The following is a 24,747-nucleotide window of genomic DNA, read 5'->3' as shown; positions in this document are numbered from 1 at the left end:
TTGACCTTGATTTGTGACCTTGACCTTAGAGCTGGTACGATGAAAGACGTACGCGACACTCTCTGTGGTGATGATGCATATGTGAATCAAGGTTTCTTGAGCGGGTCAGGAGTTATGGGCGGGACAAAAGAAAGTTTACGGGCAGAGACTAAACCATGACCAATAAGCAGCATTCAGTGCCGACATGTTGTTTTGTTTAGAGCTGTGGTTGCAACAAAAAGCAGAAAAATAAATAAATAAAATTACCCATATCCTGCACCGTTTCATTTGGAAGTAACTGTGGTTCTTCTTTGTCTGAATCTCTAAGCACCTTCTGGAAACATCAGAGAATATTTCTCATTTAAACACAAAGAAGCCGCTTGTTTTCAGACTTCCTTCCTGTTCAGAATCGCACAAAACAAATAATCCTGAATCTGGCTCCTTCAGCCTTTAGACGTTTGCAGAGCACCATTAAAATTCATCCGGCGGCGTACCTTGGCAGTGGCTTTGGGCTTGACCTGAGGGATGCATAAATGAGGAGAGAGTTGCGCTTCAGCTTTTGGAACTTGTTTTAACGAAGAAGCAGGAATGGGTGGATGGCATGCAGGATACTAACCCTGAGCTCCGGAGAGAACTCTGCAGAGTCGGAGGACAGAGCCGACGGGGGTTTGGCCTGGGCCGAGCGGTCTGAGCGGGAGGTGGAAGTGCTGGTGACATAAAATAAAGATTTTTATCACGGCTCAAGAGCCAACAATAAGAACGTTATTCATTAAAATTCCCAGTGGAGCTCAAACCTCTTGACATAAAGCTCACAAACCAGCTGTTCTCTCCTCGTTCGGCTGTTCTGCTTTTTTTTCCGTCATGTCTGTGAACCCCAAACTGACCCAATTTATTTAGCTGATCTTTAAAAAACACTTAAAACAACAAGCTGTTAAAATAAACATGCTGCTGAGCTTAAGTTCAAACAAAACTTTAAATAACATTTTAAATAAACGGATGCAAAGCTAATCTATTTTTAGATAATTGAACATTAGCCTAGTTTTTTTTATGCAACTTAAAACCTCGGGGGCGACTTTAGTCCAGCGGGTCCGCACCCTGCGGCTCGTTGGTCCCTCTGCAGCGGCTTTTTCAAGCTTTCACTAAAACTAACACAAAACTGAATTCTATTAGTTGCTATACAAAAAAAATAAAATAAAGCTGGTTTTAGCAGATTTCAATTTGCAGCTTTTCGGTCATTTATTTTGAAAATATACAGTAAATACCAGAACGAATACAAGGTGTAATATAATTTAGCTTTATTTCTATACTTATTTTTCCACAATAAAAAAAAACAAAACACAGGTTTGCATAATTCTTAGTTTGTTTAAATTTTAAAAAAATGATTAAAAAAATATAAAACATTATTTTTTCCTTCTTTACAAGAATCGGGTCTTTTCTTTTGTTTTAAATTGTAAAAAATATCAACAGATGTTAAAAACCATTAGATATTTGTAGCCACAAAAAACCTGCCCAACAAACCCAAAGTGGCCCACGGGCCACCACTTGATAATCACAGTTGTAGCAGGTTGCAGCTCTGGCCACGTTTAATTTAGTGAACGAAGGTGCAAAAATGTCTCTGTTGATCAGAAAGTTTGCAGACCCCTGATCCAGCAGCTGTGGTGAAGTGGTCGGACAGTCAACGTGGGACTGGAAAGTCACAGGATAGATTCCCCACCCGTAGGTTGTGTCCTTGAGCACGACCTATTCCCTGCCTGCTTTCTAGGCAGCTTAACAATAGCTGCTCCCTCCTTCACCACGTGTGATGAGCCAAATGCAGAGGACAGATCATTAGGGAACAAACAATGAAATCTGGGGCTTCAGTGTGACGCTTTGGGCAAAACACTGAACCCCAACAGCTCCTGATATTCAGATGGGTGATAACATGGTAAGTGCTGTATATCTAGAATGTAAAATATTTGATATAAAGCTGTGTATGACTGGGAAACATTGTAAAACACTTTGCAGAACCTGGAGAGGTTAAAAAGATGAATTCAGCATCGTCAGAATATTGGTGATAATTCTGTGAGACCAACTATTTGACAAATTCTAGCCTTAAAAGTAACCCATGAAAGATCTTGCATATCATTTAAAGGCTGTACCTCTCAATAAAACCTGTTTATTAATCTTTTATACATACATTTTGACAAAGATCATGAACGTCCTTATTTAAAGGTTTAGTACTCCACAGGAAAGAGAGAAGTGAAGAAAAGGAAATCTATACTGTATGTTCAAACTCAACGTCAGATGAGCACTAAAGGTGCTCAACTTTTTTTGTTATAAACTATTTATTCAACGGGATTTTCTACAGAGAGAGGAAGTGGTGGTTAAAATGATAAGTAACTTTAAATGAGACTTTAAAAAAAAAATGAAGAAATTTGTATTACTTTTGTACTTTGTATACAACAAGTAAATTAGTTTTTGCTGAATGATTTTTATTCGTTAATAATGCTCCAAGTTGGAAGCAAGTTTGATTTAGTTGATGAATAAATAATAGAGGGGAAATATTGAAAACATTCATTATTTCCAGGTCAGACTGAACAAACCTTGGTTTAGTTCATGTTCACAGGAACACCTGCATAATCTACAGGTGCACCTCAGCAAATTAGAATATTGTGGAAAAGTTCACTTTTTTTGTAATAATTTCAGAAGGTGGGCAGCACGGTGGCACAACTGGTAGAGCTGCTGCCTCTCAGCGAGCAGGTCCTTGGTTCAAATCCCAGCACGGGGCTTTTCTGGGTGGAGTTTGCATGTTCTCTCCGTGCATGCGTGGGTTTTCTCCGGGTACTCCGGTTTTCTCCCACAGATCAAAGATATGCATGTTAGGCTGATTGGTAACTCTAAATTGTCCCTAGGTGTGAGTGAGAGAGTGGATGTTTGTCTTTGTGTGTCTCTGCGATGGACTGGAGACCTGTCCAGTGTCCCCCGCCTCTCCAACAGTGACTGCTGGATACGGACACCAGAGACCCCCGCGACCCAAAAAGGAAGAAGCGGGTAAACGATAATGGATGGACGGATTTCTGAAAGTGAAACTCGTATATTATAATTGCACATAGAGTGAAATATTTCAAGGCTTTATTTCTTGTAATTTTGATGATTATGTCTTACAAATAATAAAAAGCCAAAAATCAGTGGCTCAGAAAACATTCCACAGACAGTTTTTGGTACCTTTGTCAGTGTAGGATAGAGACAAGTCCTGCTAGAAAATGAAACCAGCGTCTCCATGAAGCTCGTCAGCAGAAGGAAGCATGAAGTCTCTAAACGTCCTGCTAGATGCTGCGTGGACTGTGGACTTCAGCAAACACAGAGGACCAACACTAGCAGAGGACATGGGTCCAAACTATCACGGACTGTGGAAACTTCACACTGGACTTGAAAACAACGTGGATTCTGGACCTCTTCTCTCTTCCTCCAGACTCGAAAATGTATTTTCGTCTGAAAAGAGGACGTTGGACCACTGAGCCACAGTCCAGTTCTTTTGTCTCCTCAGCAGGTAAGACGCTTGTGATGTTGTCTCTGGTTCAGGAGTGGCTGGACTTGAGGACTGAGACATTTGTAGCTCACGTCCAGGAGTTCATCAGCTGATCAGGGTGAGACACCAGGAATTTCTAATATTGAACCTCTTCAAAATATTTTGCTTTTGAGACACTGAATTTGAGTTTTTTAAATATTTGTAAAACAATAATCATCAAAATTACAAGAAATAAAGATATGGAATATTTCACTGTGTGTCATGAATCCATGTATGACTATTATTTTATGAAATGACTGACAAAATATTTAAACTTTTCAAGATATTCCATTTTTTAGATGCACCATTTACCCACTGCTTTTATTATTTTCTTCTAATTTTGTCCCCTATCTGCATGTCATCATTAAGTAATGTATTAGCTTGTTATACTTTTATCATTTTTATTAGATTAATTAATATAAATCGACACATTTGATACAGAAAACAGTCAAGTGCTACTTCACTGTCAACACATCCGTGAATTTATACTGTTACTTAAGACGAAACTAACACTCATTTGTAATAGACTGGACAAGTAATATGAGTCAAATGAAGCTATAAAGTCTTAATAACAAGCAGCGCATGGTTTACAAACTTGTGAGTGATCTAAAAAGCATTAAGGGTTTGACAACCTGGACAATGAATCGACACTCGGCTGACGGGAAGAAGGCTTCGAGCCCAAGCTGTCGATGCTCCCGCTTTTCTCCATGTTCTCCTGGTAAGAGAGTGTAAGGGAATGTGGCGAAAACTCCGAGTTTCAGAAGGAGAGCCGTGTTTCTACAGGACACTGGCTTTACATTGCCTCTGGCAGCAAAACGAAATTCTACAACGAAAAGGAAGCTGCCATTTTTGTTTTACTCAGTTCCCTCCCAGTCCCCGGACCGTCGCACAACGCGTCTAGTGGCGAGAGAGCGCCCTCTGCTGGCGGACTGCTTCTACTGCACTCATAATCATCGTCGCACAAAGAGCTCTGCTGTGAGATCGACCCCTGCTGGCTAATTCTATGTACTGCAGTGTTTTCTTATGCACTGAACGTTTAGACCTTTTAACATTTTATTAACCTAACTGAGAACGGGGGAAGAGAAAATATGTGATTTACTGAAAATTTGACTTGTAGGAGGGATATGATTTGTAGAAGTTTGACATTTAGGGGAAGTGGCTGATTTTCCATTAGTAACTGTGTCAAATAAAAATCTAGAATCAACAAATATCCTGATGCATGCTCAATAATCTAGATAGAAAAATCTAAAAAAGTTAAATCTGGTCCTCTGGACATTCAAAAAACAAAACAAAGCAAAACAAAAAAATGTAGAAACGTTTCGTCTTTCATCCGAAAGACTTCCTCAGTCTGAGGTGCTGTATTGAGCTCAGTCTTATAAAATAGAATAGAAACTAGAATCAACAAAGCGTCTGTTGAAACAGTTCAGGATCTCGTGCTTATTTGACACAAAAAACAGTTAACAAGAAGTTGTGAGCTGCCTGAGAGAGATTTGATGGTTTTCCAGAATCTTTTAGGGTCATTTACATTTTTGGAGGTCTGAGATAATAAATAGTTATGTTTTGCAGCTTTGATGGAAGATGATGTAATAAAGTCATTTCAGGCAGAAATAGCAGGAAATTGTGTTTTAATCACTTTTTGACATAATAAAACACATATTTTGGACAATGTTTGGTAGTTTTTCAGTGCGAAACTTACAACATTCAACTATATCTGTGTAATATAATCCATCTTAGTGTAATATGGCATTTCAGGCAGAAATAGCTTTTCATTAGGCAGGAAATGGACCTTTGGCAGAATAAAACACATATATTGGTCCAGGGTATTGCAGATTACAAGGCTCTATTGTACGTGGAGGAGTTGAAATGTCAGATGGCTTGAGAGACAAAGGTCTTCCTGAATCTGTCCGTGGAGCAGGGGTGGCCTGGGACAGCAGTCTACCGATGAACGAGCTTCTCTGCTTCATGATGGTGCCATGCACAGGGTGGTCAGTGTTGTAGCTTTATGCTCTATCAGCTGTGGGTTGCATGCATATTTGAGTAGCTTATGAGGAAAGACTGAGACTTCGTACTGAAGGCCCAACAGCAGCCTTTCTCTGCTTTATTCACAACTCAAGGTACAACAACCACAACCGTAAAATGGACGCGCTACCTAGTGGTCACAGTCATCACAACATGTGCTGTCAGTGCGATACACCACATCCCTCTTTTTCCAGAAAAGAAGTACATTCTGACCTTTAACTTTTATATATGAACTTCAAATGCTTTTACTTTATTTAGCAGATGCTTTACAAACCAGTAACTGAATGTCCACTCAAGCGTATCTGGCAGGATGCCTGACTGCTCGACCACTGCATGGGTAACATGTAGGTGCATTGTTCAAACTTGCTGAAGGAGGAGCGCTTGGTTCTCCAGGTTGCTCAGCAGGAGATTGTTCTTCCAGGTCCGACTGTTCATCTGTGGATGTGTCTCTGAACAAACTTGGATGAATTTTCCTCAGATGCCTCCTGAGCAACTTTCCAGCTGGTGTTTGGACGGTGTAGGATCGTGGGTCCTCCCTCTGACGGATAACAACTGCTGGCTCCCAGCTGCGCTGTGTCAGCATGTGCACCGTGTTACCTGGAGATAATGTTGGTAGTGATCTTGCATGCTCATCAAAGTGTTGTTTCTGGTGGGACTGTAGAGCTCTTATTTTGTTGGAGATGTTATGTGGGGTTGGTTGTTTGAGCACAGCAGTGGAACATGGCAGTGTGCTGCGCAGGACTCTTCCTGGCGAAAGGGACAGATCTCCTTGGGAATCCCATATCTTGCAAAGACAGATTTCATCTTTTGTATTACTGTGGATGCTGTTTTGCTGGGAAGGTTTAGCACCTCAGGATATTTGGTCAGATAGTCCACTAGCAACAAATATGACTGACCGTTTAGGTCAAAAAATTCCGCTCCAATTTTCATCCATGGTAGGTCTGGGATCGAATGTGGGACAATGGATAGAGCTTACCGAGGACCCTTTTCTCAGCCACCGATGTAAGGGACTCCTGCTCTGTTCCCAACACAGAACCAGCTTTCATCACCAGCCTGTCAAGTGGCCCAGCAACTCTCCTCTTAATGCTGCCTCCCCAACACACAACAGCACAGAACAGGACAGACCACAGACTGGTAGAACATCAACAGTAGTTTCCTGCAGATACTGAAGGACCCAAGCCTCCCCAGGAAGGACAGCCTGCTCTGACCTTTTGGAATCAGTGTTCACTGACCAGTCCAGGATTTACCCAGATATTTGTGGATCCTGACCACATCGACACCTTCAATTGAGACTGGCTTCAGGGTAGGCCTGGACCTTCTGAAGTCCACTACCATTTGTCTTAATGTTCATCTATAGATGTTTGGATTTGCACTACGTTACCATGTCCTCCACCAGGGTCCTGTCCGTCCTGCACACACCCAACGATTGCAGTGTCATGTGAGAACTTCTGCATGTGGCAAGTCTCCGAGTTATATCTGAAGTCAGATGTGTACAGGGAGAACAGAAATGGAGAGCACGGTCCCCTGCGGTGCTGCATGGATTATTGTATTATTTTCAAATAAAGATTTGTGTGCGTGTAGTTTTATGTTGTATTTTAAATATTAATTTTTTTGTTGGAAAGCACATTGGCTATGCAGGAAATTTGCTGAATAAACAAAGTTTTATTTGATTTGACTCCTATCACACTTTCTTCATAAAAGTGATTATGTACAACCAAAACAAATTAAATGTTTAACACACTTGGTGAAATACTTCAGTTCCGTCTAATAATGTAAACAAAAACGTTCAGTTTTGCAAATAGCAATTTTAATATCACCTAATAATTTTAGCAATCGGGGAAATTTTTCCTAAAAACATAAAAAATTGCACAAATAGTATTTCTTTTCACGTCAATGTAGCCAAGAAGTTTAGAAAGTGTTTACTATCATTTTAAATTCTGTAAGTTGTTTAATACAAAAAACAAGTAATTTGTTATATTCCTGATTTAAAGTCTTGACTTTTTACATTATTTCAAAAACTTTGCAGGATCATTTTAGAACTAATAGGATCAAAATGAACACTGTGACTTTAGTTTATTTCATTTCCTTAAAAGTACATCTATCTGAGCAAAACAATTTAATGTTTCTTCTCTCGTTTAACTACAAAAAGTTTTTCTCCTACATTTTCTTTCTTTCAGTGTTTTAAGTGGAAACTGAAGTTGAGCTTGCAGATGTCAAACAGCTGTGATTTCACCATTTTAACTGATGACGCTATTGTTCTTGGTCATTTTAATTAATAATCTGAGGATTTAAGCCTGTCCTCATGTAGAAATAAATAAATGTAAATACGATGCTTTCCCACAACAAAAATACTGTTTTTAAAATGAATTCTAATAGTATAAAAAAAAAGCTACTGTCCTAACACATCACTGACTCTCAACAGCTTGTTTCTGTATTTCTCAGTATAAAAATAAACTTGGGGAGCAAACTCATCATTTATTAAAAAAAAAGAAAAAAAAGAAACCGAATAAAACACTGAATTTTTACAAAGTTTTACACCAAAGATGTAACTCAAAACTCACTCATATGCAGCAATTTACCTGCTAACTGTACAGCTTCTAATGTATTTAAATGTATATGACATTGATCGTTCATAAAAGAGATTCAAATTAAACGCACACCAAGTCCTTTACTTTACATATTTTTCCATAAACTTCTTGTGGAACTCGGAGCGCAGCGTGTCATTGACGAAGCGCTTCTCTTTCCGTGCCTCGTCCACTCCTTTGGCGCAATTTTTGAATACGACGTCATCATCCCACCTAGAAGGATCGAGATAAAGGAACGTTTTTTTTGTTCCTGATAACATTCATTCAGACACACTGAGAGAAGATCTTTGTGTGTGAGTTACCTTCTCTTGACTCTGAACGTATTTGGAGTTGGGGTCTGTTGCTGCTGTCCTGCCAAATTAATCAACGGGTTGCCACTCAAGACATTTTGCACTCGAATTCTCTCCTCCTCTGCCTTTTGCTCTCGCTCCTAAAAAGGTATAAAATAAAATAAATGAAGGCACAAAATCAGGCCCCTCTCTAACAAATTGTAATTTATTTGTTGATTTTCACACAAGTGTTAACTCCTTACTTTGCGTTCTTGCTCTTCAGCCCGCTCTTTCTTAATCTTTTCCAGTTCAGCCAGGAGGGCTGCGGTGTCATCATCATCACTTTCGTCCTCAGAGTTCTCCTCCTCTTCTTCCTATGAAAAAAAAGACCAAATCAGTATAAGTGCCTGATGACAGTTTACCATTTGTTTCAGTGTTAGGACTTACATCAGTGAGAGGATCATCGGCATCAAGGTTCGCTGCAGGGATCTGGTCCAGTCTGGGCCTTTTTGAAGATGAAGACGAGGATGATGATGTGGTGTGTTCTGGAGAAATTAAATCGACACAAGCAAGTTAAGAGGATCAACCTTGGGGAGCTCTGTCAGAAATATTCGTACAATTGTTATTTAAAAACCAAGTTTAATGTCCGTAGAAAGACTAACCTCTTGGTCCCCTCTCTCTGGGCTTCTCACGTGCAACGACACGCTCCCTTTCCTCCAGCTCCCTGCGAAAGTCACGGGCACGCACCTCCTCAGGGGCATCCTGGGTGGGCTGCCTGTTCACAAAGAGAAGAAATACAACTTAAGTATCTGGACTCCAATATGAATCCACCCTTAAAATAGACAGGAGATGTAAAACATTTAATATGTTGAACAATCAACTGATTTGACTGAAGGTACAGTCAGTTCGTCTGGTCCTCTGACCTGTATTTGATCTTGGTGTGTCCTGGAAGATCACGACTGGAATACTGCTTGGAGAGGGCACTCAAATCCCCCTCTCCTTTCCCCCTTCCTCCTCTTGCGGGTTCAAATGTTGGTCTTGCAGCTGTAGTCATCTTTGATGGCTCTAACGTAGCACATAACGTAATACAACATCGTAACAATGCAAGACATAACAGTTTACTTAAGATGTGACGTAAATTAAGATACAAATAACACAAAAGTTTGATTCTATGACGTTTGTGAAGCTTATTTTTAGGTAGAGTAAGCTTGTTTGCTAATTTAAAACACAGGTTAGCTTGCTGCTAGCCACTCACGCTAACGAGCTGCTAACATGCTAACCAGCGTCGTAAAGCTGGTTAGCATGTTAGCAGCTACAAATTGTTTTGTAAACAATTCACACACGTTTTACGTGAACATTATTAAAATTGAGCTATCATAACTTCTCTGTATAAAAAAGTATTTCAAAAACAAAAACACTTACAGAGCTGCTACAACACGGCAACACGGTAAAATACAACCAGCCAGTCAACGCTCCGTGTGACGTCACTTCCGGGTCAACCCCCCCCGAGAAAAGAAGATGCGTTCATAAACAATTGGATAATATTAATACACGAACATTATAAAACAAACTATAAAATATTAAATAAAATAATCGCTTTGTAATCTGTTCTTTCTAAAAACTATATAGTTTTTCCACTATAAGATTATTCCAGAGATCCGAAGATATATATATATTTTTTCAGTCTGATTGAAAACGTGATACAAAAACTTTTTCCTGAAGTGGGACTAAGTTCCCTGTATGTTTAATAAACTACTCTCAGTGATCCTTTTTTTCAAATAAGTATTCAAAATTTTTACGTTTAAATAGTGAACGTTTTAAATTAGTCGTTGTGGGAAATAAATTTAGGCTAGGTCTTCACTTATTAAGACATCATCTGTACAACTAAGCTTCTATAAATAACAACACGTAAAGTGCTTTATCTGTTATCACACAAATCTGTTTTTCATAATTACTCTGAGGTATCGTTCTTCTATAGTTTTGTTGAACAGAAACTAGTAAAAATATTTTCAACCTTAATGTGTATTACATATTATAGCAAAGTATGCAAAATATGAAAACCACAAATGCTGTTTGTAATTCCATAAATATCAAGTTTTCAGGATTGTAGTTTGGTCACATTTTTCCACAGCGTGCACGTTGTGAGACATCGAGACAGTGCAAACAGCTGAAGACAAGAACTCTGTTGTTTCTGACTCACACATATTAATTTAATACAAAGAACAAGTATTTGAGATCAGTACACGAAACAGTATTTCCAGATGAGGTCTCACAGTTCAAACTCTCAAAGTTCACAATTAAACCACAATGACAAAAGAATAAGTTGTAAAAATAATGATAAATGACAGCTTTAGTTTTATTTTCCTCACTTTGTCAAGTCAACATGACTAAACACATACTTGCAATGAGGTAAGAAACGTGAATTGCCATAAAAGTAAATATAGCAATTTTGTTGTCTACAAAATTGATTAGATATCTCCCATGCAATAAACACATCTTTTATCAGAATCAGAATAATCTTGATTATCATTGCACTGAAGTACAGCAAGATTATATTCCGTACAGTCATCCGAAAGATGGGCGGAGTGCATGTGGCTGCAGCTCCTAGGTGCGTGACCCCTTATTCTTTAGATAGAAAAAGGGAAAGACCACGAGGAGAGGGTAGTGGTATTACAAAAATAATCTCTTCACACCTTGTCCTTGTCAGGATTTATGACGTCAAAAAACTCTACTAGCAAGAACATTTATAGACACATTACATATGTGATGACAAGACGGTGAGATTTGTCCATGAAAACTGGTCTGCTTCAAGACTGAATGGGCAAGTCAGATTCAGATAAGCCACAGTTTAAAAAAAAAAATGCAGGCAGACTGTTATTTCTCATCAGCATTGAGTTCTGCTGGTACTTTCAATATCCAAAATGGCCAGACTGTGCTTATTAGCTTCCTCCAAGGTCGTCCCCAACATGCTAGCGAGTCCCAGAGGCCGCTTCCAACTTACGATTTGAGCTCGTAAATCAGCTGATTCTGAGAGCTTGAAGCACGAACCAATCCTTCACATAAGGTGGGCAGCTTTGTCATGGCTGAAACTGCTGCTGTTTTCTTTAATAGCTGATAACATAGGTATCCAACGGTGCCAAAAAGAAGAAACCCTGCTATCATAAATCCAATGATATATACATCTTTGGTACCCTCCTGAGACAATACAGAAAGGCACATCAGCTTCCATTCACCCCACGGATCCATGACATACAGTATTCTGTTGTATGCATCTCAGTGGGGCATGAGGGTTCTCCAGGACCCTGTTGCTTGGTTGAAAAAATGTTATCAAATGCACTGAAAGTCCAGCTGATTTGGAAGATGTGTAAATAGAAGCTCCGATGCGCAGGACAAGAGAGCAAAAAAGCAGGAGGGAGCAGGAGAGGGAAGAAAAAGCATCCGTCTTGCTCAAGAGCGAGTGAGGAATGAATTTTATATTTTTAATAAAACAAGTTATGGATGCTGTTCCATAACAAACTTTATCTGAAGCATTTTTTTAAAATCCAGTACAAATGTATTAACAACAAATAAAGCAATATTCCTTGAAGGAATGCATATCGCCCGCCATTTTTTATGCTACAGTTCAAGATCATCTCATGTTGAGAACAGACATTGTGCGTTCTGGTGTAAATACGACAAAATCTCAAGAGATCTGCTAGCGTTTAGAGTATGTGTTGAGGATGACTCTCAGCTACTGCCACACCAAATTTTAGCTCAATATTTGCTAAACTGGCTGAGTTGTCGCCTTTTTTTGTGTTTTTTAAGATTTCTTACCCATGGCTGTCATTTTGACTTGGGTTGAATCCAAAAATAAATCAGCTGTAGATGTTTTTCCATTGAGTACTTCACTGAGAGGTTCATTAAAATGCAGATTTTGCGAGTAGACAAGCACAGACATGGACAAAAACATTCTTACCCTTCGCATTTCTGGAGTAATAAGAGAAAACAGAAAGTTTCAGTCACATAAACTCAAACGATGATTTCCAGCTAGAGTCAGATATGATTGTTTATTCAGTTTCTACACCTTTTCGTGTTTGAAAGAAGATTACTCAAAGACGGGGGAGATAAGTGAACATTTCTACTTAACTCCCTTTCATTACAGTACATTTTGAAGCGATAATACAAAAGATCGCAGCCCCCATCTTGTTATGGTGACTTAACTTAACCACATACTGTACTCCTAAAACCCCAGAGAGTGACCTGCAAATAATCCAGTTAATCAGGATGTTAAGTACCATTTCCTCTTCTGCTGGAGTGAAAACGATAACGCAAGGGTCTAAGAAGGCGGCAGAATAAAGCAGTTTGCAATCAGGTTTACCTTGATTCCCAACATCCTTACTGAAGGAACAGTGCATTTCAAGAAATGTTTTTTCTGTAAAGCTAAAAGCGAAACAAAATGAAACAGCTTCCTTATCGTTTATCTGATAAGATGCATCTGAAAAGTGTGGGTGTCTAAAAATACATTTTAAAACAAAGATAGTAAGGGGAAGTTGTAATGGATATTTCAAAATGCCACTTTTTAAACCAAGATAAAACTAGAAATAACACCCACCCACTCAATTAGCCCCTGTCCTCTCATCCAGGTGTCACTAACAGGTGGAAAGGGGGTGGAAACTAAAGTGATGGTGGAGTTAAATATCACGTTCTTCCTGCCCGAGTCCCACAGAGACAGAGGAGGAGGCTCCACACACACCATCTGCTGCAGACTCCAACAGGTGAGAGCTAAACATGACCTCGAGAGCAGACCTCATTCTGGTCCTCTTTACACGCTCGCTGACTTCAAGGCTCATTATACAATCTGAATGGACTTCATTTATTATGCATGGCCAATTCTGACCCGGTTAATTGCCGCCGGCACGTCTTTAGATAAGATTCATTATAAGTGATTAAAATCTAAGTGAGGGTCAAAAGGTCAGCAGGAGCCCGGAGAGAAAACAGAGATGCTGAGTGTGACCTGCATGGTGATGTACACAAAGTGAAGCTGAGATTAAAGTGTGATTTTATTAAAACGACTAAGTGTATGAAAGTGGCTAAAATGCATCAGAACTTTTGACTTAACATTGATCCAGCTGAGCACAGTGGTTAAGATGGAGAAAAAAACTGAAATATGTTTTTTACAGTCCAGAAAATAATTTGTTTAGGCAGAAGGAAGATTTTTCAAGTTGTAGTGTCGACTCAATAAACAGGTTTTGATTTCCCAACTTGGAATGAGGAGAGCATCGACAGGAAGAGGATAAGAGTCATCGTCACCGAATCTTCAAACCGAGCGTCAGAGGAAACATCATGTCCAAAGGTAGCTCCTACTTTTGAATCCTTACAACGATTTTAAGGAGAGCTGAAAAAAACAACAACATTTTCTCTGGAAATGCAATGTGAATGCTAAATGAGTCCTGAGCGGACATGTTAAACCTAAAAACCAACAGAACTCTGGCCATAAGAAGCTAAACAGTAGCTAAAGTTTAGCAATAATAAAACCCCAAGTAAAAACTAAAAGTAGTATAACTTAAGCTCAAATCTTCAGTGGTTACCGTAAATGCTAGCTAAAAGCAGCAAAACTGCTTACGAAAGGCAACAAAAGCTAAGTAAATGCTAAAAGTAACAAAACGGTAGCTAAAAGCAGCAAAAGGTCGGTTAACAGTAGCAAAATATTAGCCAAAAGGCTAGCATAGCAGAAGGCTATTCAAAAGCTAAAATAAGGACAGTAGCTAAAAGCCAGAAAGAGTGAAAGCCTATAGGTAAAAGCTAAAAAAAAGCTAAACTCTAACTCATCAGCAGTAGTGAAATACTAGCTAAAAGCAAACAAAAAAGTTAACTAAAAGGAGCAAGTTTAGTTAAAAGCTGAATATAACAAAATACTAGCTACAATTTTAAAAAATCAAAAGATTAGTTAAAAGCATCAAAACACGCCAAATGGTAAATGTAGCAAACTTTAGTTAGATGCTGTGTAAGGTCAGCAAAAAGTGGTAAGACTAGCTAAAACCTGAGTAATGAAGGTTTTACTAAAAACTAATAGTAGCAAATATTAACTAAAAGTAGATAAATGCTAGCAAAAAGAAAAAAATGTAGCTAAAATCCAAAAGTAGTAAAACTATAAAAGCTACAAGTAGCATAACTCCAGCTAAAGCTAACAGTAGTGAAATTCTAGCCAAAAGTAGCTAAATGTTAGCTAAAAACTAAAGTAACAAAAGGCTAATAAATAGATAAATAAATAAAGGCTAATTAAAAGCATCAAAACACTAAAATTTAAATGTAGCAAAACATGAACTAAAGCAGCACAAATTCAGCTACAAGTAGGCAAAGGCTAGCTAAAACAATAAAAGGCTAACTAAAAGCTAAACATAGCAAAATGCTAACTCAAAGTAGCAGAATGGTAGTTAAAAACAAAGTAGCTTAAGAAGAGCAGGTTTGCTGAAGCCCGTTTTAAAAAGGGCTGCGAGATCTCAGTGCATTTCTATGGGGAAAATATTTGAAAATAAATTAAAATGTTTTCAAAGTTATAAAAGTTGGAAGAATCAGCATTCACATATGTATGCATTATTGCTATATTCCAACGCTGACTGGAGTTTCCATGTTGTAGAACTTGACAGAACACAGGTGTTGAAAAACATCAAGGTGCGGACGTCAAAGAAGAACGACTGCAGTTGGATCAAACCAAGACAAACACAGTTGGGTGAACTTCAGCGTGTCTGTTTTAATATATCGTATTATTTTACAATAGTGTTTAGCATCCATCTTAGATCCTTGTATACTGTTTCTTTTTACACTTTATATTTTTGTATTTGTTGGGTGTAACTGGGACCTTGAATACACAACTTAGTTCCACCTCATGTACCACATGTGATGCAAATAAAGAACCTTAAAAGTAAACATGTAAAGTGCATCATGGGGTCTTTTTGACATGTTATAAACATTTTCTCCTGTCTTTAGAGCCGACAGTAAAGAGAAAAGTGCGCCTGCTTCTGGAAAAAAGAGTTCCTACATCCTGTCAGCTGTCAAGAAATTTGAGTGAGTGCTTTAATAAAATATATTCCCATCAACCCTTCTCACAGGTTGTTTAAAAAATACCGGATTTGATTTGCAACCATAATTTGACAGAACTTAGTAAAATTGATATTTTTTGCCATTCCCTCACGTCAGGCTGTCGTTCTTTAAACGCTCCATCTGTGAAAAGTAAAAACGCTGCAGGGACAAGTCACCATCTGTGATAGTAACATACATAAACATTAACTTGGTCCTCGGCTGCTCCTCTGCATCCATTAGTGACCGAAGGTGCAAAACTGTCTGACCCCAACTTCAACTTCTGAGTTTTAAATCTGAATACTTACCCATTTACTCCCAAGGAACACCTAATTATTTGCTCTGAATCACAGCAGCAACAAGGCGTTTAATGAAAGTCGAAACCATAAATCTACGTTTTGAAATGTACATCATCAATATTACTTTAAAAGTAAAAAAAAAAAAAAAAAAAAAAAAGAGTTCTGATACCCGTTTACAGAGTAATTTAACTTTTCAGGAGTGGAAATCCTGTTCCACTCAGCCTACGCAACACAAATATATAAAGTATATTCTGGAGCAGTGGTTCTCAAACTGGGGTCCGAAAGCCGGTACTTTGGGGGGGGTCAGTAAATTTTAAAAAAAAATATATATTTTATTTACAAGACATAGATGTTCAACCTGTTAAAATGCACAAAAATGCAGGAAATCATCTACTTTATTCAACATTTTCTGGGGGAGGACCCCCGGACCGCCGGCCTGATCACTGTTTGCGTTCCAGCATGGATGGGTTTACAAATGAAGCGGTTACTTGGTCCGACTCCTGCTGTTATGATTCTGTTCAGTCTATGTAATGAGTTTGCTGTAATAATTTGAAGTGGCCATACATATGTTCGTTATGTGAATAGTTAAAAAAAGTTTTAAAAGTGGGTGTTGATTCAGTTTATTTTCTCAAAACTGTCATTTTTAGAAGGTGAAATTAAACATTTTGTTAATTGTGTCTTTAATGAAAAATAGCTTTAAAAGTATAAAAATTGTATAAACACTATTAAAGAACAGGTCTTAAGTTTTTATGTTGTACAAAGATTTCCATTGCACTAAAGAGACAAATTGAAGAAAATTATTTAATAAACATGAGGGTTATGAGGGGGGTCCCTGAACTCAGTAAGTTTGAGAACCCCTGATCTCGAGTTAAATATGACGTATTATCACCATGAGTTCTTTAAGTTATTACTGAATGCATTTGTGGGCAGCACGGTGGCGCAACTGGTAGAGCTGCTGCCTCTCAGAGAGCAGGTCCCTGGTTCAAACCCCGGTCCAGGGGCCTTTCTGGGTGGAGTTTGCATGTTCTCTCCGTGCATGCGTGGGTTTTCTCCGGGTACTCCGGTTTCCTCCCACAGACCAAAAACATGCATGTTAGGCTGATTGGTAACTAAACTGTCCCTAGGTGTGAGTGAGAGAGTGAATGGTTGTTTGTGTTGTTTGTCTCTATGTGGCCCCGTGATGGACTTGCGACCCGTCCAGGGTGTACCCCGCCCCTCGCACAGTGATTGCTGGACATGGGCACCAGCGACCCCCGTGACCCAAAATGGAATAAACGGGTAAAGATAATGGATGGAAGGATGGATGAATGCATTTGTGATGCGTGTTCATGGACAAATTTTCCAAACCATCTTTATTTTGGACTTTCTCCCTGAGTTTATGTTCTGAAATCCATTTTTCCAAAGCAAAGAGAACATGCAGTTTTATCTTATACAGTCCTTCAAGATTAAAAACAGCTTGAACTTTCCTCAACAGTTGTGCCAGACAGAGACAAAAATATACCTCACAAATGAGAACAGTTAATTAATACAGTAAAAAAAACAGACATTTAAATAGATTCTCATTATTTTTCTATAACTTCCTTTAGACGAGATAAAAACTGAGCCGTGCTGTGTTCCAGTTGTAGTGTTACAAGTCGTCACTGCTGATTTTTAGAAAACACTAGAGGAGCAGGTTTCTCAGCTTGCTGACTGCCTGCATCTGTAATTACGACCGCAGATGTGGGATGGCACATCTGTCAGTCTGAATAAAGCTGTGGCCGAGCGACAAGGCCGGCTGTGACCCACAGGTTTAAAGGTCAGGTACGCAGGGGTTGTGTTGCTGCGGTGGTCACGGGACTGCTGCGAGGCGCCACACAATTTGTTGAACATTAAACTGAAGTCGCTCCTTCGTTAATGTGCCGGTAAGCCATTACTCAAAGACAGTTCGAGCGAAAGAGCTGGGCATATCAATGCAGGCCGCGCCGCGAAGCAAAAACCTATCAGTGGTACAATGGTATCTGGGGAAATTACCGAGCTCTCCGGGTAATTTCCTTGTGATTTCTTTAAAGCGAAGCAATTTCTGTTTGTGTGTTTTAGTTATGGGTTCGTTAGATTTGAAGAACTTTGTATCGGCTACCTCACAAGATCATAAGGAAAAAACAGATAAAGCAGAAGCATTGCAATTAGCTATGTGTATTTTACGTCACCTTGTTGGGAACTGTAACAGTAGTAAAAACAATGATGGTAGGTTTTTTTTTTACATCAACCTTCCTCTTTCTTCTTGGAAAGAGATACACTGAGCTGTCTGCTGGGAAGCTGGGGGAGGTGGTGCACGACTCTCCTTCAGCTGTGTAAACCCATTCAGCATTTTAAATGGCAGCGCTAGTCGGAGTCGATTGGCTTTTCCTGAATTATGCAGCCGACGGCGGTTTCCTCAAAGGTACTGACCCTGCTCGCCTCCAAGATGCTGACAGTTTGATAGATTAGCAGTGAGGGCTAGGAGGTGGGTCCGGCAGCCGTGAGCTCTCCTGCAGCGTGCATGTCCTGTTCTGATATCGACAACAAGGGTCCAGCTGCAGGACTGATGCTGTGTGACGGCACGAAGTGAACGTCATCGCGGGCGAAGTGGTTCACAGGGTAGACGCCACACTTCCTGAAACCTTCCTTCACAATCCTGACACCTTCCTCCTCCTTTGCTACCTGATAAGTTTCTTTAAACACGCTCGAGAACTCCTTCTTGCTGACCGTAAAGTGGGTTTCGGTGGCGCAGCCGTCGCCTATTAGTGCTGCGAAGCGCTGCTTGAGAACCAAGAAGAGGCCGGCGTCCAGTGGCTGCAGGATGTGGGAGCAATGAGGAGGAAGGCAGAGGAGGATGATGTCCTCTTTACGAGCCGATTCCACCACCTCCAGGTTCACAGGCGACCTGTGTCCGTCAAAGATCAGCAGCAGCGGGCGCTCCTTTGGCGCGTGAACAAGCAAGTGTTTGAGGAACCATTTCTTAAAGAGTTCCGAGTTGACACAACCCGAGTCTGACCACCCGTAGAGGGCGTGAAGCGGTCCTTGTGTCTTGTAACAAACTCCCCCAGGATAGGCCTTTGAGTAGATGATAAATGGAGGTATGTCCCCCCCAGCTGCGTTGAAGCAGGCCAGCACCGAGATGTAGTCCCTCGAGTTTGGCGCTGGCTTGTAGCCCAAACTAGCAGATTTGGGGAGAATCGCCTTCTTCCTTCCCAGCTGGAAGCCCGTCTCACTGCAGCTGTAGATGTGGTGAGGCCTGTCTCTGAGCTCGTGCGCGTCTATGACTGTGCTCAAGAGGCAAAAAAAATGATCCACTGCTTCCTTTCTCACGCACGCTGTCCTCCCACGCACAACGCTGTCTGCAGGCTGAATAGTAATGTTCTTTTCTTGCCGCCTTCTAAAATTGAGCCACCACGTCTGGCCCAATTTGGAAAACGCCACCCTCCGGTGCTGCCGTTTATAAATCGACGAGGCGAAGGACACGACCTGCTGCTTGGTGAGTGGGAATCCATGCTTGGACATATATGAGCAGAACTCCACCAGCAGCTTCTCATCAGCAGACGTTATAAGCTGAGCTGGGCCGCTGCGACTCCCAGGTGTCACTCGTCCACTTACGCGGTCCCCGAGTGAGGACTTGGGGACTCCAAACTCTTTGGCAGCCTGTCTCACTGTGCACCGTCCGGATTTCACCTCAATCAGCGCACGCTCCATGGCTTCTTCAGCCCATTTCTTCTTTTTCTTCCGTCCAACTTTGTCAAGATGGTTTCTTGATGGCATTTCCCCCCCACTAGGAAGACAGAAGACGTTCAGAAAATGGCAACAAAACATCGACGGATGACCATAAAAATGAACAAACCAAGTGCTAAATAATAAAATGAAATACGATAGTAGATGCCCTCGCATGAACACATGATCACTATCTGACATTAATAACTTATCGGTTGATTTCAGCAGGAAAAACCCTAATTTTGCATTTTTATCTGGCTGTGAAGCTATTAATGGAAACTCATGCAATTTTGGCGCTATATGTGCATCAACAAAACTTGGAAATATATCTAAAGATTTATTTTCTCAATAATCAACCTTTATCTGGTACATGGTAGTTAACAGTTATACAACACCAGTAGGGACAATTGAAAATAAGAAGATCGTCATAAATATGTGTACTATGTTCTAAATATGTAATAGTACACATATTTATGACGATCTTCTAAATGTTCTAAATATGTAATTATGTTCACTCGATGAGCAGAAAGTTTTCTCCCATTTTAGCTCTTTTTCATTCAACCTTTATTTATATGGAGCCACAAGGACTCATTTACAAGAGACCTGTTCCAGACAGATCATGTAAAGTACAGACAATAACAATAAACTATAGTAAAAATATAGTTCACGCAAGAGTAATGTATACAAACAATAAATCAAGGTGCCGTTAAACAGAGTGAAATACTAAAAACAAGAACATATTTGCCTTGATTTTTTTATTGACATTATCAAATGTTTGAAACCAGAAATCAAGGTGACAACTTGAGTTCTTGTTGCAAGGTGTTCCAGGCTGCAGGAGCAGAGTAGGCAAAGGCCTTTATGCCAAGTTCAGTGTGCACTGAGGGAACGCTGCAGGTAATGATGGCCTGAGAGCGCATGTTGTAACTGCACTGACGGCGTGACATGTGGGAGGAGATATAAGAAGGTAGAAGACCAAGGAAGGATTTATATATTACTTACACTGAATATTGTTCATTACACTTATACAGGTGCTGGTCATAACATTTAAATATCATGAAAAAGTTGATTTACTTCAGTAATTGCATTCAAAAAGTGAAACTTGTATATTATATTCATTCATTACACACAGACTGATATATTTCAAATGTTTATTTCTTTTAATATTGATGATTATAACTGATGGGGCAGCACGGTGGCGCAACTGGTAGAGCTGCTGCCTCTCAGCGGGCAGGTCCCTGGTTCAAACCCCGGTCCAGGGGCCTCCTGGATGGAGTTTGCATGTTCTCTCCGTGCATGCGTGGGTTTTCTCCGGGTACTCCGGTTTCCTCCCACAGACCAAAAACATGCATGTTAGGCTGATTGGTAACTCTAAATTGTCCCTAGGTGTGAGTGAAAGTGTGAATGGTTGTTTGTCTCTATGTGGCCCTGTGATGGACTTGCGACCCGTCCAGGGTGTCCCCCGCCCCTCACACAGTGACTGCTGGACATGGGCACCAGCGACCCCCGTGACCCAAAATGGAATAAGCGGGTAAAGATAATGGATGGATGGATGGATGGATAACTGACAACTAATGAAAACCCCAAATTCAGTGTCTCAGAAAATTAGAATATTACTTGAGACCAATAAAAAATGATTTTTAGTAATGTTGGCCAACTGAAAGGTATGAACATAAAAGTATGAGCATGAGAAGTATGAGCATGTACAGCACTCAGTACTTAGTTGGAGCTCCTTTTGCCTGGATTACTGCAGCAATGCGCCATGGCATGGAGTGGATCAGTCTGTGGCTCTGCTCAGGTGTTATGAGAGCACAGGTTGTTCTGAATAAGAATAAGACGGCCGTGCTTTTTTATAGTAGCAGCTTCGTGCACTCCGCCCATCTTTCGGACGACTGTACGTACATGTTCTCGTTGTATCTCGGTGCAATGATAATAAAGCTTATTCTGATTGATTCAGCTCTTCTGAATTGTTGGGTCTGGTGTATCGCATCTTCCTCTTCCCAATACCCCATAGATTTTCTATGAGGTTAAGGTCAGGTGAGTTTGCTGGCCAATTAAGAACAGGAAAACCACGGCCCATGGTCACAAGGAATGTGACAGCTGAAACCCATGTCTTGCATATGTCTGTGTGTGGTGGTTCTTGAAGCATTGACTCCAGCTGCAGTCCACTCTTTGTGAATCTCCCCCATATTTTGGAATGGGTTTTGTTTTTATCATCCTCTCCAGGGTGCGGTTATCCCTATTGCTTGTACACTTTTTTCTACTACATCTTTTCCTTCCCTTCGCCTCTCTATTAATGTGCTTGGACACAGAGCTCTATGAACAGCCAGCCTATTTTGCAATGACCTTTTGTGTCTTGCCCTCCTTGTGCAAGGTGTCAATAGTCGTCTTTTGGACAATTGTCAAGTCAGCAGTCTTCCCCATGATTGTGTAGCCTAAAAAACTAGACTGAGAGACCATTTAAAGGCCTTTGCAAGTGTTTTGAGTTAATTAGCTGATTAGAGTGTGAGACTAGGTCTCTTCAATGTTGAACCTTTTCACAATATTCTAATTTTCTGAGATACTGAATTTGGGGTTTTCATTAGTTGTCAGTTAGAATCATAAACATTAAAAGAAATAAACATTTGAAATATATCAGTCTGTGTGTAATGAATGAATATAATATACAAGTTTCACTTTTTGAATGGAAATACTGAAATAAATCAACTTTTTCATGATATTCTAATTTTGTGACAGCACCTGTAGTCAGAACGATTTATTTCACCCCATTAATTTCTGTAAGTAATATGTTTAATAATGTAATTTTATTACCTTAAATTATTACTATACTAATCCTTTATAAGTTCTATAATATCCTTTATGAGGCAAGTCACTAAGCAAGTGAACATTTTATATAGTAAACCATTTGTTTAGACCCCAATTTATTTGAAGTACGGTCTCTAAAGTAAAAAATAGAAACAACACCAGCAATACATTTTGTAAATAGACTCTGTGGATTTAAGAATAGCATAAACATATATTGTAATCAGTTTAATCAGACTGTTAAAATAGTTTTGTACTTTTAAAAACAGCCGTAAAGCATATTTTTCCCCCAACATATTTGTGTGTTTTAGTTAATGGCCAATGCGCTAAAACAGCTCTAATTAAAATAAAAACCATGGATAACATGTCAAACTAAATATTTAAGTTTATGAACCCCAGAATTCAGAGTCCTTAAACGCACCATCATGAACAGACAGGACACCAATCAGGATCGTGATGGAAATAAACCTTCGCTCATTTAAATAAGACAGCACTTGTATTTTTGTTAGTCAAAGCTCCCTCCATGCAATAATAAGAAGAATAAACTGGGACTTATGGGTCAAGAAAGGTTATATTTTTTCTCAGAAGACGAATAGTCTTGTTGCTTTAAGTGCACCGTAAACGTTACTTTTGTTTTGTAAAAGTGTGATACGCGGTAGAGACTGAGGGCTTACTGACAGTTTTAAATATATCAGAAACATAAAATCCCCAGTGTTTATTTTATAATAAGAGCTAAATGTAAATAAGTCTCAGAGTGTAAAAAGCAGCAAACACACTTACCCAACCTAGCATGAAGCCGCTACGGCGGAACTCATCAACAGAACAGAAACGGAAGTTTAGGAAGAAAATGTTTCAAAATAAAAGCACTAAAGCTCCAGCAACGCACTGGTTCGGGGTTCGCGACCCACCCTGGACAGATTCTGAGAAATACATTGTTTTAATTTTAAACCTATTACCTACAATAATATGCTAAAATGCTACCCAAAAAGCCTCCATTCACTACTCCGTGAAAACTCGCCCACTTTGGTGTTACTTTTCCTTGTACGGGGCGGGGATGGATTTATTTTTTATTTTTTTCCCTTACACGTTCCAGCTCTAATCTGGTAATACTGTGAAGCTGAGAGGAACTTTAATGTATTTTGTGTTACCAAAAAATGAAAATGAAGAAGCTCTTTCCCAACCAGCATTCTTCTCGGTTCCATTAACGTCAAGCGTTCCAACCGCTCTGGTTCCGTCCAATCAGAAGCCTCGTTTGTTCTAATTTCCGGAAATAGCGTCATCGGACATTAAGGCAAACATTTTATGTATTTATTTTTGTTTGTTTTCGCCCTTGCATGTTCCAGCTGTAATCTGGTAATCCTGGTTTATACTGTGACGCTGGGAGGAACCTTAATGTATTTTGTGTTATAAAAAAGTGAAAATGAGGAACGCTTCACGATTTTGCGTGTCATCCTTGCGCCAGGGGCCATGCTAATCTTCTCTGTATCGTCCCTATTTTTGTACATGTGATACCGAAGTAACACGACTTGCCTTACAACCTGAGCTTTATTTGTAGGTCTCTATCCCGATTTCTTATCACTGACGGTTTTACTGTGGAATATTCGTCCAAAGTAGGTAGAAGAAGGAGAAACGCAGCAAATAAATAAATGAATAAATAAAATACAATGACCAATTAGTGAATATGAAAAAGACTGACCACCTTAGTTTTTGTTTTTTTACAACTTTATATTCGGTTCTATCTGTTGAAGAACATGTGCATGATGGGGAATCATGGCCGGCTACATGACGTAAGAGACTCTGGATCATGAGTCTTGTTGGGTAGCATTTTAGCACATTATTGTAGTTAATAGGTTTATAAGTAAAACCATGTATTTCTCAGAAGCTGTCCAAGGTGGGTCACAATCCTGTGTGTTGTTCCTCTCACTTTGTGTAGTCCCTCACCGGAGAGCAGATTCTTATACCATTTAAAGTTTTGTTAGATTTATGATTCGTGGATGGTTTAACATAATTGCACAGTATTGACAAATTTTGTACGCAAATGTTTACAGTTATAATGTTTATATGTGTAGTTTAAAGTATAATATGTACCAGGGCAAGATCAAAGAGTGTAAAATGCCCCATTTAAATGAGATCTAATTATATTGTTTAATCTAGTAGAGGTATACGTAAATGAAGTCAAAATCATTTTTGTATGATAATAAATAAATATACATCTGTACAGTAATACAAACTTTATTTTTTTTACAGTTTAAGCCTACTACTACCTCATTAATGTAACAATAGTGTAACTGCACTTATATTAACCTTTGAGATTGATCTTGCAGCAAACAGTAGCCATAAAATCCCACAGAGGTCAAAGTTCATGTGATGAGCAATGACCTGACCTCCCTCTGACCCTGGCCTCAGTTCAGTAAACATTGCAAACGCCAGTCCAACATCAGATTCTGTGAACAGCATTCATTCACAAAAAC

General features: G+C 39.6%; 2 protein-coding genes and 1 non-coding gene across 3 annotated transcripts in view; all 3 read right to left on the bottom strand.

The window, feature by feature from the left end:
* Positions 1 to 4,391, bottom strand: part of mtmr2 (myotubularin related protein 2) — a 10,744-nt gene extending 6,353 nt beyond the window's left edge. Inside the window, exons 1-4 of the mRNA XM_037687514.1 lie at positions 4,159 to 4,391; positions 596 to 686; positions 474 to 497; positions 247 to 313 (exon numbers count right to left, since the gene is read on the bottom strand). Coding sequence (XP_037543442.1) covers positions 247 to 313; positions 474 to 497; positions 596 to 686; positions 4,159 to 4,235 — 259 coding nt within the window. The 5' untranslated portion in view covers positions 4,236 to 4,391. The remainder of the gene's footprint in view (positions 1 to 246; positions 314 to 473; positions 498 to 595; positions 687 to 4,158) is intronic.
* A 3,737-nt stretch (positions 4,392 to 8,128) lies between these two features.
* Positions 8,129 to 9,892, bottom strand: cwc15 (CWC15 spliceosome associated protein homolog). Its single transcript, XM_037687513.1, has 7 exons — positions 9,822 to 9,892; positions 9,323 to 9,464; positions 9,062 to 9,174; positions 8,847 to 8,944; positions 8,663 to 8,773; positions 8,433 to 8,560; positions 8,129 to 8,343 (listed from the first exon to the last, which is right to left on the bottom strand). Exons 2-7 carry the CDS (start codon positions 9,451 to 9,453, stop codon positions 8,214 to 8,216), a joined length of 711 nt encoding a protein of 236 aa, XP_037543441.1. The 5' UTR covers positions 9,454 to 9,464; positions 9,822 to 9,892; the 3' UTR covers positions 8,129 to 8,213.
* Positions 9,893 to 23,692: 13,800 nt separating this feature from the next.
* On the bottom strand, positions 23,693 to 23,799 carry LOC119420909. Its single transcript, XR_005187322.1, has one exon. It is a non-coding gene; the product is annotated as a U6 spliceosomal RNA (small nuclear RNA).
* Between the last annotated feature and the right edge of the window lie 948 nt (positions 23,800 to 24,747).

This window comes from Nematolebias whitei, chromosome 14 (assembly GCF_014905685.2).
Source record: "Nematolebias whitei isolate Nwh7 chromosome 14, NemWhi1, whole genome shotgun sequence".
NCBI lineage: Eukaryota > Metazoa > Chordata > Actinopteri > Cyprinodontiformes > Rivulidae > Nematolebias > Nematolebias whitei.
Note: the sequence above shows the minus strand (reverse complement) of the source record. Positions and strands in the feature narration are given on the sequence as shown.

What these genes read in the sequence shown, in the direction of transcription:
- cwc15 (XM_037687513.1), bottom strand. Translation starts at nt 9,453, where the DNA reads ATGACTACAGCTGCAAGACCAACATTTGAACCCGCAAGAGGAGGAAGG. An exon ending in CCGATGATCCTCTCACTGAT is followed by an intron (nt 8,774 to 8,846) that starts GTAAGTCCTAAC and finishes TTTTTTTCATAG; the next exon opens with GAAGAAGAGGAGGAGAACTC. An exon ending in ACGTTCAGAGTCAAGAGAAG is followed by an intron (nt 8,344 to 8,432) that starts GTAACTCACACA and finishes CGATCCTTCTAG; the next exon opens with GTGGGATGATGACGTCGTAT.